At 43.9% G+C, this 16,662-nt stretch overlaps 1 protein-coding gene across 4 annotated transcripts in view; it reads left to right on the plus strand.

Moving 5' to 3' along the window:
- MYO5B (myosin VB) overlaps positions 1-16,361 on the plus strand; it is a 298,226-nt gene extending 281,865 nt beyond the window's left edge. For all 4 annotated transcript variants that reach the window (XM_081212616.1, XM_081212615.1, XM_081212617.1 and 1 more), the window contains 8 exons: positions 365-508; positions 1,619-1,770; positions 2,998-3,087; positions 4,603-4,753; positions 6,192-6,477; positions 7,486-7,660; positions 8,563-8,643; positions 9,714-16,361. In XM_081212616.1, the coding sequence (XP_081068742.1) occupies positions 365-508; positions 1,619-1,770; positions 2,998-3,087; positions 4,603-4,753; positions 6,192-6,477; positions 7,486-7,660; positions 8,563-8,643; positions 9,714-9,866 (1,232 nt within the window). In that variant the 3' untranslated portion in view covers positions 9,867-16,361. The remainder of the gene's footprint in view (positions 1-364; positions 509-1,618; positions 1,771-2,997; positions 3,088-4,602; positions 4,754-6,191; positions 6,478-7,485; positions 7,661-8,562; positions 8,644-9,713) is intronic.
- The last annotated feature ends 301 nt before the right edge of the window (positions 16,362-16,662 follow it).

The raw sequence follows: 16,662 nt of genomic DNA on the forward strand, positions 1-16,662 counted from the left end.
CGACTGGACCTAATGGTCAGGGGTCCCTTTACCTTTAAGCACAGACATCAGTCCAAGTTCAGTTAGCTTTGGTGCCTTTCCAACACTGAGCCCCAGTTAAAGTGGGCAGTGGAATTCATGCCAAGGGAGGTGAGAAGGAAGTGTGCAATTCTGTGGCTCGCTCCTGATCTCCTAACCACGGGTAAGAAATCTCCCTGCAGCAGTCCTCTCTCGGAGACCGCCAGCTTGAAATGGACCAAACCAGAAGGCGCTAGCTGCTTTTCAAGGCTGCTGCTTTAAGCCTGCCTGTAAGGTATCTGCGCAGCATTGATCATTTAGCAATTTACTTTGATTCAGCGTCAGCTCATCTGTTTTCTCTCCGCAGCCGATCAAGTTGTCGAACAGACTGAAAAGCGGCGGCATGAACTCAACAGACAGGTCACTGTCCAAAGGAAGGAGAAAGATTTCCAGGGAATGCTGGAGTATTGCAAAGAAGATGAGCCGCTACTTGTGAAAAATCTCATTACAGGTAATGCTTTTGGCTTTGCTTGTCAGGCCTAGTTATTAAAAGAAACCTCAGAGATTCCCCAGTAGGAACAGCAGGCACATTTCCCTGAAAGATCTCCTGAAGTTGCCCTGTAATGGGCAGCTGCAGGGAAAGGACATTTGAACTGAAACAGTAGAAACAGGTGGGGTAGGGGTGAACCCCATTTCCAGGCAAGCCATGGGAAGTAGGCTGTTGCTGAAGGAAGAAGGCAGGGGGGAGACTCTCTTCCACCCGGTAATTCAAGCACTGTTTATAAGGTGGAATTTCTGTTTTGTGTGGTGGTCCCAGGAAGTCCGACCATGCCAAGTACTTCTTCACACAGCGCACAATTAATTTGTGGAATTCACTATCCAAGGGCCATCAAAAAGGATGCGACCAATCCACCACAGATAGGTCTGTCTATGGCTATTAGCTGTAGAGCCTGAATGGAATATCTCAGCATTGCAGGAAAGGAGGACTGCCTTCCAAGCTTCCTGGAAGCGTCTTGCTGGCCAGCATGATGGACTGCATGAATCTTCAACCTGATCCCAAAGACTTGGCTATTCTATAGTGTGCACCTGAGAACACTTAACACTTCCCAGAATACTCTGCAACATGCAAGGGTTTCACAGCAGAAGCACAAAAATTTGACAGCAAGCAAATTATACGGCGTCCCCTGGAAAGCAGGACTGCGTGATGCTGCAGAATTGCCAAACCTAAGCAGGTGCAAAAATGATCAGGATCTACTGGAAACCCCGTGTAGAAATCAGATATCATTCTGGTTTTTAAAAGGATTTAAAATAGCTTGTAAAGTATTTAAATCATCAGATTTAAATCTCTCTTACACACTGAGTTTTTGACTGCAGTGCCCACTTAACTGTATTAATGTGGGTCCATTTCTTCACAATGTGATAGACTTCATTTAGCTAATGCATGCATAACTGGGCTTTGTTTAAAAAAATGAGTTTTTTTGGTATAGATTTTATATTGTAGGGGAGGGATCTGATAATTAAGTAATTCTGTGATTTGGTCATCATTCAGATGGTGTGCATAATATATAACTACGCTGTTAAGAAGTCAGGTTGTCTGAAAGGTTTTCTCTCCTGCTCACAGATCTGAAGCCCCAGATGGTCTCTGCCACGGTGCCCTGTCTTCCTGCCTACATCCTTTACATGTGTATCAGGCATGCAGATTATAGTAATGATGATCATAAAGTGCACTCCTTGCTTACCTCTACCATCAATGGCATTAAAAAAGTATTAAAGGTAAAAACAAAGCAAAACCCTAACACCTAACTTCAGGGTTTTTCTAATGGGAACAAATTGCCTGGGGTTTTATTGTTTGTTTGGCTTTGTTCTGATATTATTAGCAAGAAGTGTGACAAGGTTAAACATACAACTGGATGGTTGGCAGTAGAAGTTTTTAGGGAAAGAATATGGCTGCCCCTCCATCCAGAACTCAAGAAACTTTCTCCATAAACACTGGGACCTTTAAAGACATAAAGTGCACCCAGAGAGCCTCTTAGGCAGGCTTCCTCAACCTGGCCCTCAAGATGTTTTGAGACTACAATTCCCATCATCCCTGACCACTGGTCCTGCTTAGCTAGGGATCATTGGAGATGTAGGCCAAAAACATCTGGAGGGCCGAAGTTGAAGAAGCCTGCTCTCAGGCATTTGCAAGAGCATCAGTAGATGTGTCAAGAACTTCACATTCGTTCTCTTTCTCATGGCCTTTGCTTCAGAGCTCACAATTTCTAGACCTTATTCTTCCCACCAGGCCTGGTGTCAGCATCTATGATCTGCCAAGGCCCCAGCATCCTGGCAGGACCTACCAGCACTGACGTCTGCCTTGTCCCACCCATGCCAGGCAGCTGAGTCTGTGAGCAGCAATGTTAATTTCCTGCTCTGCTGTGATGCTCTCATCAGTCTCCCTGGGGAAAGTACAGCTAGGAGCCACCTAGCTGCCTTCAGCTAGGAACCACTGCCAGATAAGTCGGATAGCGTCCACCAAAGGGCACTTACTCCAGCACCCACCTTAAGCTTTGAGCCAATCCTGGTACCAAAGAATTTATGCTGCAGACTGAGCAACCAAAAGTCTGTATGATACCCATGAAGGGAAAGTGCCAGGCTTTGTTGCAAGCAAGATGTAACTGATCGAACCAGATTTCTTTCAAGGAGGTAATGAAGAAGTCTCATGGGCTCAAGGGATGGCTCCTTGTCTGCCCCTCCATTCTTACAATCCTATTACACTAAATTGCTTCTCCTCCTGATACAGCAACACTACCTCCCTAATGGTTCAATGCAAGCATATTTGGAAATAGCAGAATGAAGCATTCCTGCTGCAGATATCTAGATCACCTGCCTATAATGGACGTGTGACTAGAAGGATATTGTGACTCCAGGAATTAATCAGGGGGTTTTAAGCAAAACTAACCCATAAAAGCAGAGGTTTCAAACAGGGTTTTCATCATATTTGTTTTGGGTTCTTCACAGAAACATCACGACGACTTTGAGATGACGTCGTTTTGGCTGGCTAACACCTGCCGCCTTCTACATTGCCTGAAGCAATACAGTGGGGATACGGTGAGATAAGCGGTTGTGGGAAATGTCGCCATGATGGATGTGCACACAGTCTGTCATCTGTAACTTCTCTACTGAAATAAGCACTGCTGCTCCCATTCACTTCAATGGGAACTTGCCGTTGAAGTCTAATGCTGAATTGTTTTCAATATCTTTGCAGTATCTTATATCAGAACAAATGGGATTTGCAAGAAAAATGTGCAGTGTTGAGTACAGGATATTACATCTTTTCTCACACACCACCCTGATTTTCTGTTCTCTTACTCCACCTGTGGGCGTATTCTGTTCTCACTGAGCATGCTCAGTCTTTGTTGACTATGTGTGGTTTTGTTTTGTTTTTGGGGTTTCCTCTCCTTTAGGGGTTTATCTAAAGATTGTGCAAATTTGGGTTTCCTCCAGGTCTGTTGACACCTCTATTTATGGACATTGCCATTTTGCTACACAAGGCTCCACACTCGGAGAATGAGTCCCCTATTAGCATAAAGTTTTTCACCCTCCTATGGATCAGCCCTGGAAGCTACAGCTGCTTATTCCCTTGAGTTTAACGTCAGTAGATCTAGAATAACAACAACAAAAATGTCCTTAGATCGTTTCCAGAAGCAGGATGGGGGGGTGGACTTAGCCAAAATGCCTTTTCCCTATTTGACTATTTTTAGTTAAGTATATCAACATGAAAATATGCCGGTGTGTGTGCTGTGCATCATGCATCCTGCCCAGCAAGAGGATCCTGGTATCCCTCCTCATCCCGGAACACAATGTACAGGAGCGGGTGGCGCTGTGGTCTAAACCACCAAGCCTCTTGGGCTTGCCGAACGGAAGGTCGGTGGTTCGAATCTGTGCGATGGGGTGAGCTGCCGTTGCTCTGTCCCAGTTCCTGCCAACCTAGCAGTTCGAAAGCACGCCAGTGCAAGTAGATAAACAGGTACCGCTGCACTTTGAAGGTAAATGGCGTTTCCGTGCACTCTGGCTTCCATCACGGTGTTCCATTGCGCCAGAAGTGGTTTAGTCATGCTGGCCGCATGACCCGGAAAACTGTTCCGTGGACAAATGCCGGCTCCTTCAGCCTGAAAGCGAGATGAGCGCCACAACCCCGTAGTCACCTTTGACTGGACTTACCCGTCCAGGTGTCCTTTACCTTTACCTTCATCCCAGAACATGCTGCCCATTGCGGGTATCAAATTCATACCTGCACCGAGCAGCTAATGAAATGCTCAAGACCTGGTAGTCACTTGAACTTCTCCAATGAGAGAGACCTTCTCCTGCCATAGATCAAGGGCTCCATAGATCATGCAGGAGAGCAGAACGCTCCCGTCTACACAGTGTCTGCTTAGACATCATCGGGAACTCGGTTTGCCTGTCACAAACCTGCAAATGGGCAGTGGGCAGCAATGACCCTGAGAACTGGCCAAAAAGCCCAAGCCTTTCTCAGGGTTGTGTTTGGAAGAGTCTGCTTTGGATTACATGTCAGCAAACTAGTCATGGCTAAATGTCTCCCTTTTGTTGCTCTCCCTTTTTTAGGGTTTTATGACCCAGAATACTGTGAAGCAGAATGAACATTGCCTGAAGAACTTCGACCTCACTGAGTACCGCCAGATCCTGAGTGATCTTTCCATTCAGATCTACCAGCAGCTCATTAAAATTGCAGAAGGCGTCTTGCAGCCCATGATAGGTGAAACACCAGTGCTCACATTTAACTCAGCCAAGTGGTGCATTTCAGCGCACCCTGAATTAAACTGGGAGATGGAATCCAACAGAAGCAGACTCATATCCATAATATTTGGGGTGACCAATACTATCTACCAAGTTACCCAGTGGGCACAGAGCCCCAAACAGCAATAGGGTTTGCAGTGAAGGAGTTGTTTGTGGTTTGTGCATATTATCAGCCAGTTTGGGCATCATGTTTTCATACATGGAAACTATTTTTGGAGTTGTTGCTAGGGAGGAATCTATGCAAGAGAACTTCGTGTTGGAACTGAAAATCCTTGTGGTTTTTTAAGCACTGATCTGAAACCAGAACCTGGCAGGCATCCAATGGGGATTATCTGTGTCAATGAGTTTTCCTAATACAATCCCTTCACAGGAATTTAAACGTTAATTGCACAGGAATCCCTGCTAGGATTCCTGAAATTTCACCAGGCCTATGCATTTTCACAGCCATGAAGACTAGAAACTTGTTGGGGGGGGGGAGCAAATGCTGACATTTGTACAGTCCTGAGGCCTTTGCTCAGTCCTCAGTTCCACATGTTTTCAGATTCATCTAGGAACGTTAATTTTACCTTTCCTTGCCTCCCTTTTCCGCCTGTGTTACGCAAGGGCTTAAAATACGGAAGTTACTCAAACTGCATGCTGGGGCCGCAGTGTGTATTTATGATACCTCTGTGCAGAGGTGTTCGTAATTTTTACAGTATGTTAATTGGGTTCCAACCCATCCTGTTGCCCACACCATTTTCCCGTGCTTTATAACCATTAAGTAATTAATCCTCCCCAACACCGACGCAGGAGGAATGCTGCATAAAATTATCCATCCCTATGCCAAGAGCGAGAAGATTAATCTGACAAAGGAAGTCTTCCTTGGTGCTAGGTGAAAGTTCCTTCCGCTGATTGCTCCCTCTGGGCTACCAGAGCGCTGTGTTCGTTTGCCACTAGAACTACCACAGCCCATTACTATCCACTCATGGGACTGAAATGCAAATTGCCTGCAATTTAAAGATGATTTAGAGGCAGGCAGACTTGTGCAGCTGGATAGGTGGGTGGAGGTATTTAGGAAAACTCGGCACAGAAACACAAGCATTTCAGGTTTCTCAAGACACCTAGTTTGCTTTTTGCAAATACCGTATTTTTTGCTCTATAAGACTCACTTTTCCCTCCTAAAAAGTAAGGGGAAATGTGTGTGCATCTTATGGAGCGAATGCAGGCTGCACAGCTATCCCAGAAGCCAGAACAGCAAGAGGGATTGCTGCTTTCACTGCGCAGCGATCCCTCTTGCTGTTCTGGCTTCTGAGATTCAGATTTTTTTTTTCTTGTTTTCCTCCTCCAAAAACTAGGTGCGTCTCGTGGTCTGGTGCATCTTATAGAGTGACAAATACGGTAATTTCTTTCCTTCCCAGTGACGGCGGTGTTAGAAAACGAGAGCATCCAGGGTCTGTCGGGCGTGAAGCCAATGGGCTACCGCAAGCGGACCTCCAGCATGGGGGACAGCGACAACTTCTATACCTTGGAGGCCATCATCCGCCAGCTGAACACGTTCCACAGCGTCATGTACGACCAGGGCCTCGACCCCGAGATCATCCAGCAGGCTGTGAAGCAGCTCTTCTACATGATCAATGCGGTGGCCCTGAACAATCTGCTGCTGAGGAAGGATGTCTGTTCGTGGAGCACAGGCATGCAACTCAGGTGGGGTTCAGGCCAAAGCACATGATCATGCTTAGCCACCCTTCCCAAAGGCTGCACGTCTCCCAATGCCACCATTTTGCTTCTCCCAGTAGTAGTAATAATAATAATAATAATAATAATAATAATAATAATAATTTCTTTATTTATACCCCGCCCTTCCCAGTTCAAAAACCGGGCTCAGGGCGGCTAGCAACCAATTTAAAACACTTGATTATAAAAGCAGCATAAAATACAGTATAAAAACATGAATAACAATAAAATTCAAAGTTCAGAAATCAATTTAGGGGAAATCCATCTAATAAACATTAGATAATCCTCAGGGCTAGCTGGCTGAATTGGTCCTACTTGGGCCAGCAAGGAGGCCAGGGGAGAATTAGCTGTGAGGTCTCAGAGCGGGTGATCTTCATAAAAGAGCAGTGGGAGGGAAGAAAAGGGAAATAAAAGATCAGGCTGAATTCAAATTAAAGGCCAGGCGGAATAGCTCTGTCTTACAGGCCCGACGGAAAGGGGTTAAATCCTGAAGGGCCCTAGTCTCGTGGGACAGAGCATTCCACCAGGTCGGAGCCATCATTGAGAAGGCCCTGGCTCTGGTGGAGGATAGTCTGACTTCCTTAGGGCCCGGGACCTCTAAACTATGGTTATTCATGGACCTTAAGGTCCTCTGTGGGGCAGACCAGGAGAGCCGGTCCCATAGATACCAGTTTTTCAGAAGGAAGAAGGGCAGTAGTACGCACTGCCTCACCAAGAAAATGTGGGAGCATTGTGTGTGCCATCCCTGGGGCAGTAGCGCAATCATACCAGTTGCCTCGACTTTAGCTCATCTCTCATGCTGTGTAGATCATCTTCGGGAGTCCGTCGCTACAGAGGAGCACACCCAAGGGTCTCTTTTGCCTTGGGAAACTCAAACCTTCTCAGCCACTTTCAGAGGCAACCTGCCATGTTTGAAATATTTCCTCTTCCTCCTCCTATTTTATTTTTTTTAATTATGGCCTTCTTGTGTCGGTCCAGGTTTAACATCAGCCAGCTGGAAGAATGGTTGCGAGGAAAGAATCTACTACAGAGCGGGGCTGCCAAGACCATGGAGCCTCTGATCCAAGCAGCACAGCTCCTGCAGCTGAAGAAGAAGACCTCGGAAGATGCGGAGGCAATATGTTCCTTATGCACAGCCCTCACCACACAGCAGGTAAAGAGGTGAAGGGGTGCATTGATTTACTTGTTTATGAGGTCAAAGTCTTAACAAAAGACTTGACAAAGCCAAACACAAGATTGTTTTGCTGTCCCAAAAAAACCCACCCACACCATTTTTAAACTCACAACAGCCTTGTGAGATAGGTCAAGCTGAGGTTAAAGAGCTCAGGGAGCTTAGGGACACAGGTGGAGCTGCGGGTTAAACCACAGAGCCTAGGACTTGCCAATCAGAAGGTCGGCGGTTTGAATCCCCGCGACGAGGTGAGCTCCCATTGCTCAGTCCCTGCTCCTGCCAAGCTAGCAGTTCGAAAGCACGTCAAAGTGCAAGTAGATAAATAGGTACCACTCTGGCGGGAAGGTAAACGGTGTTTCTGTGCGCTGCTCAGGTTCACCAGAAGCGGCTTAGTCATGCTGGCCATATGACCCGGAAGCTGTACACCGGCTCCCTCGGCCAATAAAGCGAGATGAGCGCTGCAACCCCAGAGTCAGTCACGACTGGACCTAATGGTCAGTTCCCTTTACCTTTACCTTACTGGTGAGCTTGAAGGCCAAGCAAGAATTTGACCCTGGATCTCCCCAAGTCCTCTCTGAGGTTATTACCCCCTCAGCCAAAGGAAAGCATTTACAGGAGAAAAATCACTGGGCAGCTGTTGCAAATGTTAAGCACCCACTCCCACCTGGAAGCATCTAACCTTCCCCTCCCCACCCAGGTTGGGTGCCCTGTGTTATTCTTGCAACTTGTAGTTACACCCTTAGTTCCTAAGTTTTCTCCCTCTTTCCTTGAGAGAAGTGGCTACGTTTTTTTAAATAAAGGGTGATGCAGGGCGCACTGCATCAATTCAGCTACTCTGTGTATGCCCCCTCCTCTAAGCCCCCATCTTATTTTCCTGTCCACAGATTGTAAAAATACTCAATCTCTACACTCCCGTGAATGAATTTGAAGAGCGTGTGACAGTAGCCTTCATAAGAAACATTCAGGTGAGTGCTCCAACAGACAGGCATTGGGGAGTTCTACCTCTGCCTCACAGGAAAAACCAATCATGTGTGTTTTCTAAATGGCAGAGCTTTTAAAGCCTTGGTTCAGGAACAGATCGCAGGGATACAAAAGCATTTATATTCCCTCTTTTGCCCCTCCTACTAGTACCTTTTCTGTGCAGCGTCACTCATAGAAGCACACAAGCCTCCTTTACACCAAATCAGGCCATTGGTGTAGCCCAGTTCTATTTATTTCAAATAGCAATGACTCTCCACAGTCTCCGCTCAAGATCTTTCCAGGCCTTAACTCCTTGCACACTTGGAGGTGGAGACACAAGTAACGAACCTGGTACCTTCCATGCACGCAAAGCCATGTGCTGTGCTCCTGTTCTGCAGATTTATATTGATTGTTGCAAAATGCTTCTATTACAGACAAGGCCAACAGTGAAAGGGACGCTGTGTATCTTTGACCTGTAGAAGCAATATTGGAAACATTGCCAGATTTCCTCCTGGCTTCCTACCTTGGAAAAAAATGCCCTTCAAGTCACGGAAGGCTGCAGATTTGGGAATGGTGACTTTCTGAAGGGGTTGGAGCTTTTCAGCATCCACAGTCACACATATCCTCCCTTCTATTATTCTGATCTTTTGAGGGAAAAGAATAGCCGAATAATAGCTTTTCTTGGCACAATGATTTGGTTCCCATGACCCAAAGTCCTGGTATAGAATAATGGATCAAAATCCAATATGGTTGGCCGTTTAGACCAAAGCTTAATTAGCCACTTGATGAAAAGATTTGGTCTCAGAAGGTTTTTGGTAAATATGAACGATTCACCAAACAGTTATTTTCTTTGGTTTTTATCAGTCAATCAATTCACAGTATTTGACTGCTCAGTTGACTACCATGGCAGCCAGATACATGTTAGGCTCATTCCCCTCTCCCAGCTGCAGAAAGCCAACTGAGGATAAGGCTGGTCTCAGCCACACAGGTGTTCCAACGTGAATTCTGCTGCATTTTGTCTGTTTGCTGATGTGTGTGTTTTCTTCCCCATCCCCTTGCCCCCAATTTCTTGTAGGCAAATTTGCAAGAGCGGAATGAACCTCCACAGCTACTGTTAGACTTCAAGTTCATGTTCCCTGTACTGTTTCCATTCAACCCTTCTTCTCTAACCATGGACTCTATCCACATCCCCGCTTCTCTCGGCCTGGAATTCCTCAACAGAGTTTGAAGATACTATATAGACTCCCAGCCAAATTTCCTAAGCAAAAAAGCAAAAAGTGGAATTTAAGGATCTCTTCAAATGTGGACCAAATGATGGTTGATGAACCAATACACTTTAGTGAATCAGTGCTGAATTGTATAGCATAAGAAACTAATCTTTTATTTTTGGTTGGATGCTTTTTGGTTTGTATGGAGGGGATTTTTTTTGGGGGGGAGGCAGATTTTGCTGCTAAGAATACTTGAAACAAATGGGGGGGGGTGTTGTACCACTTGATACCATGCTAAAAATATTCTTTCCCTGCTGCCATTAAGGCACCAGCATTGGTAAATGGAATAACTATTTTCATTTTCTTAGGTTGTGGTTTGAGAAATTCTATCTTGAAATAATAGAAAGAAGCCTTTGTGACCATGCATCGTAACGTCGTCCATGGTTATGGGGCTCGCTTGCACATACTGAACTTCAATTTCTGCCACTGACCTTCATTTTTAAAATGATTGTTTTGGGAAATAAAGTTGCAGTAGGCCAAACCAAGAATTAACTATGTAGTCCGAAAGGAAATTTAACTGGTGGATGGAACAATGCTTTTTCCTTGCATCTGGGGCACAAGAAGATGGTTACAGTTGTTGTCCCAGCTCCATCAAAGGCAACTTTGTACGGACCATAACCTAGAAGCGGTCAGTAGGGCAGTTCCAGACTGCCTTCAGTATATTAAGTGGCCATAAATATTTTGTCCATGTGCCACACTGAGAAAGAGGAAAGTCATGGACCCAGAAACCTCTGCAGGAGTTTGGCCCTATAATTACAGCTCCACTGCAGACTCCTGCAGGTTACTCGGACCAATCCAAAATCTTAATGCCTCTTTTATCCTGTGAATACGTATGAGAACACATTGCTTTTACTGTGATTGTGAGAAAAGATAGATAGGGGTACAAGGCCCAAAATACTTCACAAAAAGGTCAGTTCCTTGTTATCATAGTTGAGTAGTCCTTACAGTTACTAGTGGCAGCGCCAATCTGCAGGACAGATTCCCTGGCCATGTTAGGAACCATTGTGAAGTCAAGATACAGTCTGGCAGAGCTTCCATAGGACTGGATGGGCAAGCTGAATGGAAGGTTTGTCTTCAACCAACTTTGTGACTTGTTTCAAATCAGTTATGGAGGGCAGTTGCTTCATACCATGGAAAAAGTTGTGTGATACCATTATTTGATTGGGTAGCACAGTGCTGGTTGGCAGGGAGGCCTTTTGGGAGAAATAGAACGAGATATTGGTACTGGCTTGCATCATTACCAGCAATTTGAAGGAAACCAGAATGGTTAGGGAAATTATTTTAACTTCCTAACATGGCACTAATATGCAATAGTGTTAACAGCATCACTTCCGCATCAGATACTCAATTGCCTAATGAAAATGGCTTAAGAAACTGGATCTGCCCAAGCTTAGTGCACTGACACACTGTGCTTTTAAGTAAGCGGGCAATGAAGCAGGAATCCACTGTTAACCATGACTTGCCATTACAAGCAAACCAGGAAACTATGGTTAATGGTTTCCAAACAACCCAGGATCTGGAAGCCAATGTTAAACCATGGCTTGGTATCCTGGCTTGTTTGAAAGACATTCACCATACTTTCTAGGTTTGCACATTATAGGGAGCTATGGTTAACTGCAGCTTCCTGACGTAATTCCCTGCCTGTGCAAAGGGAAGAGGGAAGTGGCTGCATGCGTATCCTTACTTACCAAACCAGATGTGAACATGACCAGTGTAACACACAGAAACTGGTTCACCAATATGGTTTTTAATCTTTGGGTTAAAGAATGTTTAAAGTAAATAGCTTTCTCAACTCTCTATTGTTTCGACATTAAAGTACACCTGCAATTCCTACCTATTCAGTTGCTTTCAAAACTATTAAGCTTTGCAAAGGCAACACTCAACCTACTATCAGATAGCATCAGAAATGCAGAGCAGCTTCCTGCAACTTGAACTTAGGCAGCTAGCCAATTCTAAGAGGGAGATTTTGACTGCTGCAAATCGAATACCCAGCTTGCGAAGTATCTCCCTTATAATAGAATACAGTTTTTACCAACGGACTGGTCCTAAGCATTCTGATCTGATTCAGAAAAGAACTGGAGTACTTGCCCATTTTTAGCAGGTGATGAGTCCCAAGGGTCACTGCTCTCTTTTTTAAAAGTTCAGCAGTCTGCATATTGAGGTATTGCTGATTCAGGCTATGTTGCTCAACACCTTGCAGTATCGAGTCCTTGGAAGAACAACATGCAGAGAGATGGAGGAACAAGTAAAGTCCTGCAGTCACCTGATACACAAAAATCGTCTCTCTCACTCCGCATTTCTAATGTGCACTTACAAATCCGCTGCTGCAACACTGCAGTGTATTAACATCACAGTTGAACAGAGGTTATAATACAAAATGGAATTATTCTGGGGATCATGGTTTAATATAGCTTTTCATATTCCTAATTCATAAACCAGTAACTATGGCAAGTAACGGTTGCTTCAGCATGCACTTGAGACATTACTCCTTCAGCTGAATTTGCTTCAGTTCTACAGTGCCTTGAGCTTCTATTTGGTAGTTTTTTGTCCCTGCCAAAGGTGCCCAGTTAGGTTTCAGCCAGTCTCATGGTGGTGAAATTACCCAATAATGCTCCAGTCAAGGGAATCCTCCCCTGACACACACACACACCGCATTGTTCCTCATTTACACCCTACTTGGGCATAGAAAGTGCCAGTTCTCATGGCAAACTTTGCCTCTTTCTCTTGTGACTTCCTGCATGCAGCAAAGCAGTGTTGGACAGAGCCTTTCCCCAGCAGTTGCCATGACTGACCCCTTGTGCTTAGGTATGCCAGCTTTGTGGGTTTGAAGCTTGATAGAATAAGGAAGCACAGTAATGTATGTTGCCTTCACTGAACAAAGCCATTCTTCTCCTTGACCTTGGCAAACAACTTTCTTTATACCACAACTGTCTCTTTCCAGCATGATTGAAGAGATTTCCTTTGAAGCTTCTTTTTAAAATAATAAATTCCAGGCACTTCTTTTTTTCTTTAGCCAGTGCACAGTAATGGTCAATTAAATGACATAAAAGCAAGAATAGCATCATCCAAGCCACAGTCGGTACTGCAGCAGTCAGGTAATTTTCTTTCTGCATTATGTTCTCTTCCCAGGATCAAATCTTCCATTTCCCATACAATCAGCCTGAGGTTGGGGCACTCTGCCAGTTGTGATGAACTAGAGTATTTGCCTCCTTAAACGTCGGGGGGAGGTGAACTGGGTGACTGCTCCTGATTTCTCCAGTGCAATGCAGAATTTAGTGTTGTCCTGCACTCTAGACTAAGCAGAAAATATGTGTTCACAGTTTCTCTTGTTGCACCTGTTTCTGTGTATCCAGCTGTGCAATTTTTTAAAGTGTTCCAGCTGCAACTGAATCACCATGCATTGCTAACCATAATTCTAACCAGGTAGGCTAACTGAAAGGGAGCTGCAGAACCCACTTTCACAGTGACCCTAGAAAACGTATTTATAAAATGTGGCTAATGTTCTTCCTGAGGATAATGGTATTTCACTACAGCACTGCAAGGAGAATTTATTTATATTATGTATTATATCTGTGTATATTTTAAAACTCTAACTGTTAGTATAGAAAGAGATATGAACTGAGTAAATAACTGTAATATTTAACTGCAAAAGATTTTCAGAAGGATCTCATGTTAAATATATTTGATGTATGTAATTTTTATGTTATCTGTTTTTAAGATATCTTGGGACTTACTTTTTAAAAAGCCAATTCACTGGTATTGCCCTGCACAAACATGCCTTCTCTCTCTTCCTCATCAGCCATTTAAATGTCATTTAAAACTCTTTAGCACAGTTCAAAAAGGTAGTTGGTGTCATTTATTTCATCATTTTAAAATATTTCTGATAGAGTACTTTCCCACTGTGTGCCTTTTCACCATTATTCTCAATCACTATTTTTTCAAGACTGAGTGTTAATAATTCTGGGGAAACCTTTAAATGTCACCAAAAATTGCCTTTGGAGTTGTAAGTAGACAGTTGACACTGGAAATTTTGAAGTAGACATGTTCAAAAGTCGATGAAGCAAGTTCAGTATTCACTGTAAACAATAGATGCAGTCTAGCAATTGCACAGAATCTAAACTGGGTTTAATGGCCTTTCCCCAAGCAGTTTTCTAAGCCTCCACCCCATACATGACTTTTTAAAGGGAAATGTGTCCAAAAGTGTGGATGTGCAGACATTGATGCTTGCTCACATGCACCCCCTTTTGCTAACATGGAAAACCCTGCTTTGTAAGAACACACATTCATAATTAATCAGCACACATATTAACAGCAAAATAAATTTTAAAAATGCATTCAGACCCACAAATTGAGAAGGGGGGGAAGAGAATGCAGCATATATTACATTCCTCATAATAAAGGGCAATTGAATGGGGATAGCAATCAAATTAGCAATGTTGAAGGTCCCCTAGCAACGAATAGCCCAGCGTGTAACTTCTCTATACTTAGTCCAGCTAGTATGGAAAGAACACGTCACCAGTGAGCAACTTAAGGAATTTCTTCCTGAGTCAGTAATTCATAATTATGTGTCAGTTAAATTTGGGCATGGATCTTTTTATAACTATTGGAACTGCTCCCAGAGACAAATTCATGTGTGAAATTCTTACTGTAGCAATTAGCTGATGATCATGTGCTGGTGAAGCAGTCATTGATCGCTATTCCATGAATGGTGCCATAGCTAGCAAAAAACAACAACCCAACCCACTTTTGTTACTCCCTTCCTTCCAGCAATGAGATCGCGGGTTGAGAAAGGGTGTTACAAAGATTTTCTATGCAGCAGCAGGAACATATCAACTGAGGCTGGAAGAAATCTGCAGCCACTACCCAACATCTCTCTTCCATCAGCAGCAGACTTCCAAAGAGAGAAGGGAGCATTTCAATTTCCTAGACTTGGCAGAAATCCTATAAAGTCACTGAACTTCTTGGGGCCGATTCCCACACTGTTTGGGTGGGTGCGGACTTGGTTTTGATCTGTGCTGGCTTTATTTTGTCACTTCTTTAGGACAAGGATGACTAACCTGAGGCACTCCAATTCCCGTCAGCCCCAACCAGCATGCCAAATGGTCAGCGACGCTGGGAGTGGTAGTCCAAAAATAGCTGGAGAGCCACAGGTTAGCCTCCTCTGCTCAAGGCTTCAAATTACTGTACTATAATGCAATAAACAGGGGTTCACAACAGGGTGTCTGCACAACTTCATCATATATATGTTCAATGAACATGGACAGTTTGCATTGAATCTAAACCCCCAAAGCGAATTGGCTGGCCTATAGTGCTGGCTGTGCCCTTGAAAACTAATTGTCAGAGCTGGGCATTAGGGTGGCCCAGCACCATAACTTTATTTATTGAGGGGAGACTGGTCAGACCCAAACCCTATGAAAATCAACAACTGCCAATGAAATCAGCTATTTGACTACACAATCATGCCTATTTAAAATCATGCTGCAATATTATGTGTGTACCAGGATTCAGACACTGGTAGCAGGCCATGGGTCTATGTGTTCCCTCTTCCCCACCACCTGTTAATCACATTTTTCTATTACATCAGTACCATTGCTAGTTGCAGCTAATGCTTAAGTAGGAACCTTGACTGACACCAGTGGTGACACTGAAATAAAAGTTAAGGGCAGTGGAAATTCACCATGAGGAGACACACAGCCTACTCCTGAAACAGGATTAAGACAACAGAAGCATTACGTTCCTATTGTCCCTTTTAAGATGTTATAGAAATAAAGTATGCAAGAATTTGCAGTGGCTGACCAGGCTGCTGCAAGCGTTTGTAAAGGTGTATTAACACTAAGCCATATTTCCTCCTCATGTCAGCACTACATTAACAACATGAACTTGTTTCTTATTGTCAGAAACTGTAATAGGACTGTAATTTTAGTGGTCAGAATGACTTGGGATTATGGATAGCCAGCTACAATAATCCTATAACTGTGCCAATCAAAATATATTGTACAAGCCTGTTTACGCCTGTCTCCTCAACCCATTGGATTTTTATGTATTTGAAGGTGTAAGAGAACAGTTTGCTTTCTGAATTAAGGCTGAATATTTTAAATACAAGCAGCCAATAACATTCCCCTTAAATACTAGAATTGTTCAAAGAACACAAAGGCCTGACAGTAAAAATGGATGTGCAAAAGGGAAATAAGGATTTGCTTAGCAGTAGCCAATCCGGGATTTGCTGTGTGCATGCCGAGTCACCACAGGTTGATAGGTCAGCTGCTCTGAAGGTACTTGAATGACTTTTGAAGGCAAGTCCCAAAAATGCAGATGAAATGATACTGCTGGTAAAAGAATTATTTTTCCATTTTGAACAGATCTGTAAACTACACTTTCTGTTTGTAGGAAAACAACAAATAGTCCTGTCCTTCAGCTGTGCATAAAATATTGTGAAATAAATACTTTGGAATATGTGGGAGGCTGTTGGGACTTATTTTCTAGTGCACTGCATTGAAAATGTCGTATTTGCATGAGGTCGACAATTCCCGTTTCAAAAGCGTAATCCTTCTCATGGGCAGAATCGAGGATGAGTAGACATTTTTCAGAACGTACCTGGCTGGCTCTCTTACCCTAAACACATCCACCTGTGTATTTGCCAGTGGGTTGCATGTCTGGTAAAGTATCAGTGTACCATTATTATTATTTAAACAAATCAGAGATATATATATATAGAGAGAGAGAGAGGGGGGGGGGGGAGAGAGAGTGTGTAAACAA

This window comes from Podarcis bocagei (genome assembly GCF_964188305.1).
Source record: "Podarcis bocagei genome assembly, chromosome: 11".
NCBI lineage: Eukaryota > Metazoa > Chordata > Lepidosauria > Squamata > Lacertidae > Podarcis > Podarcis bocagei.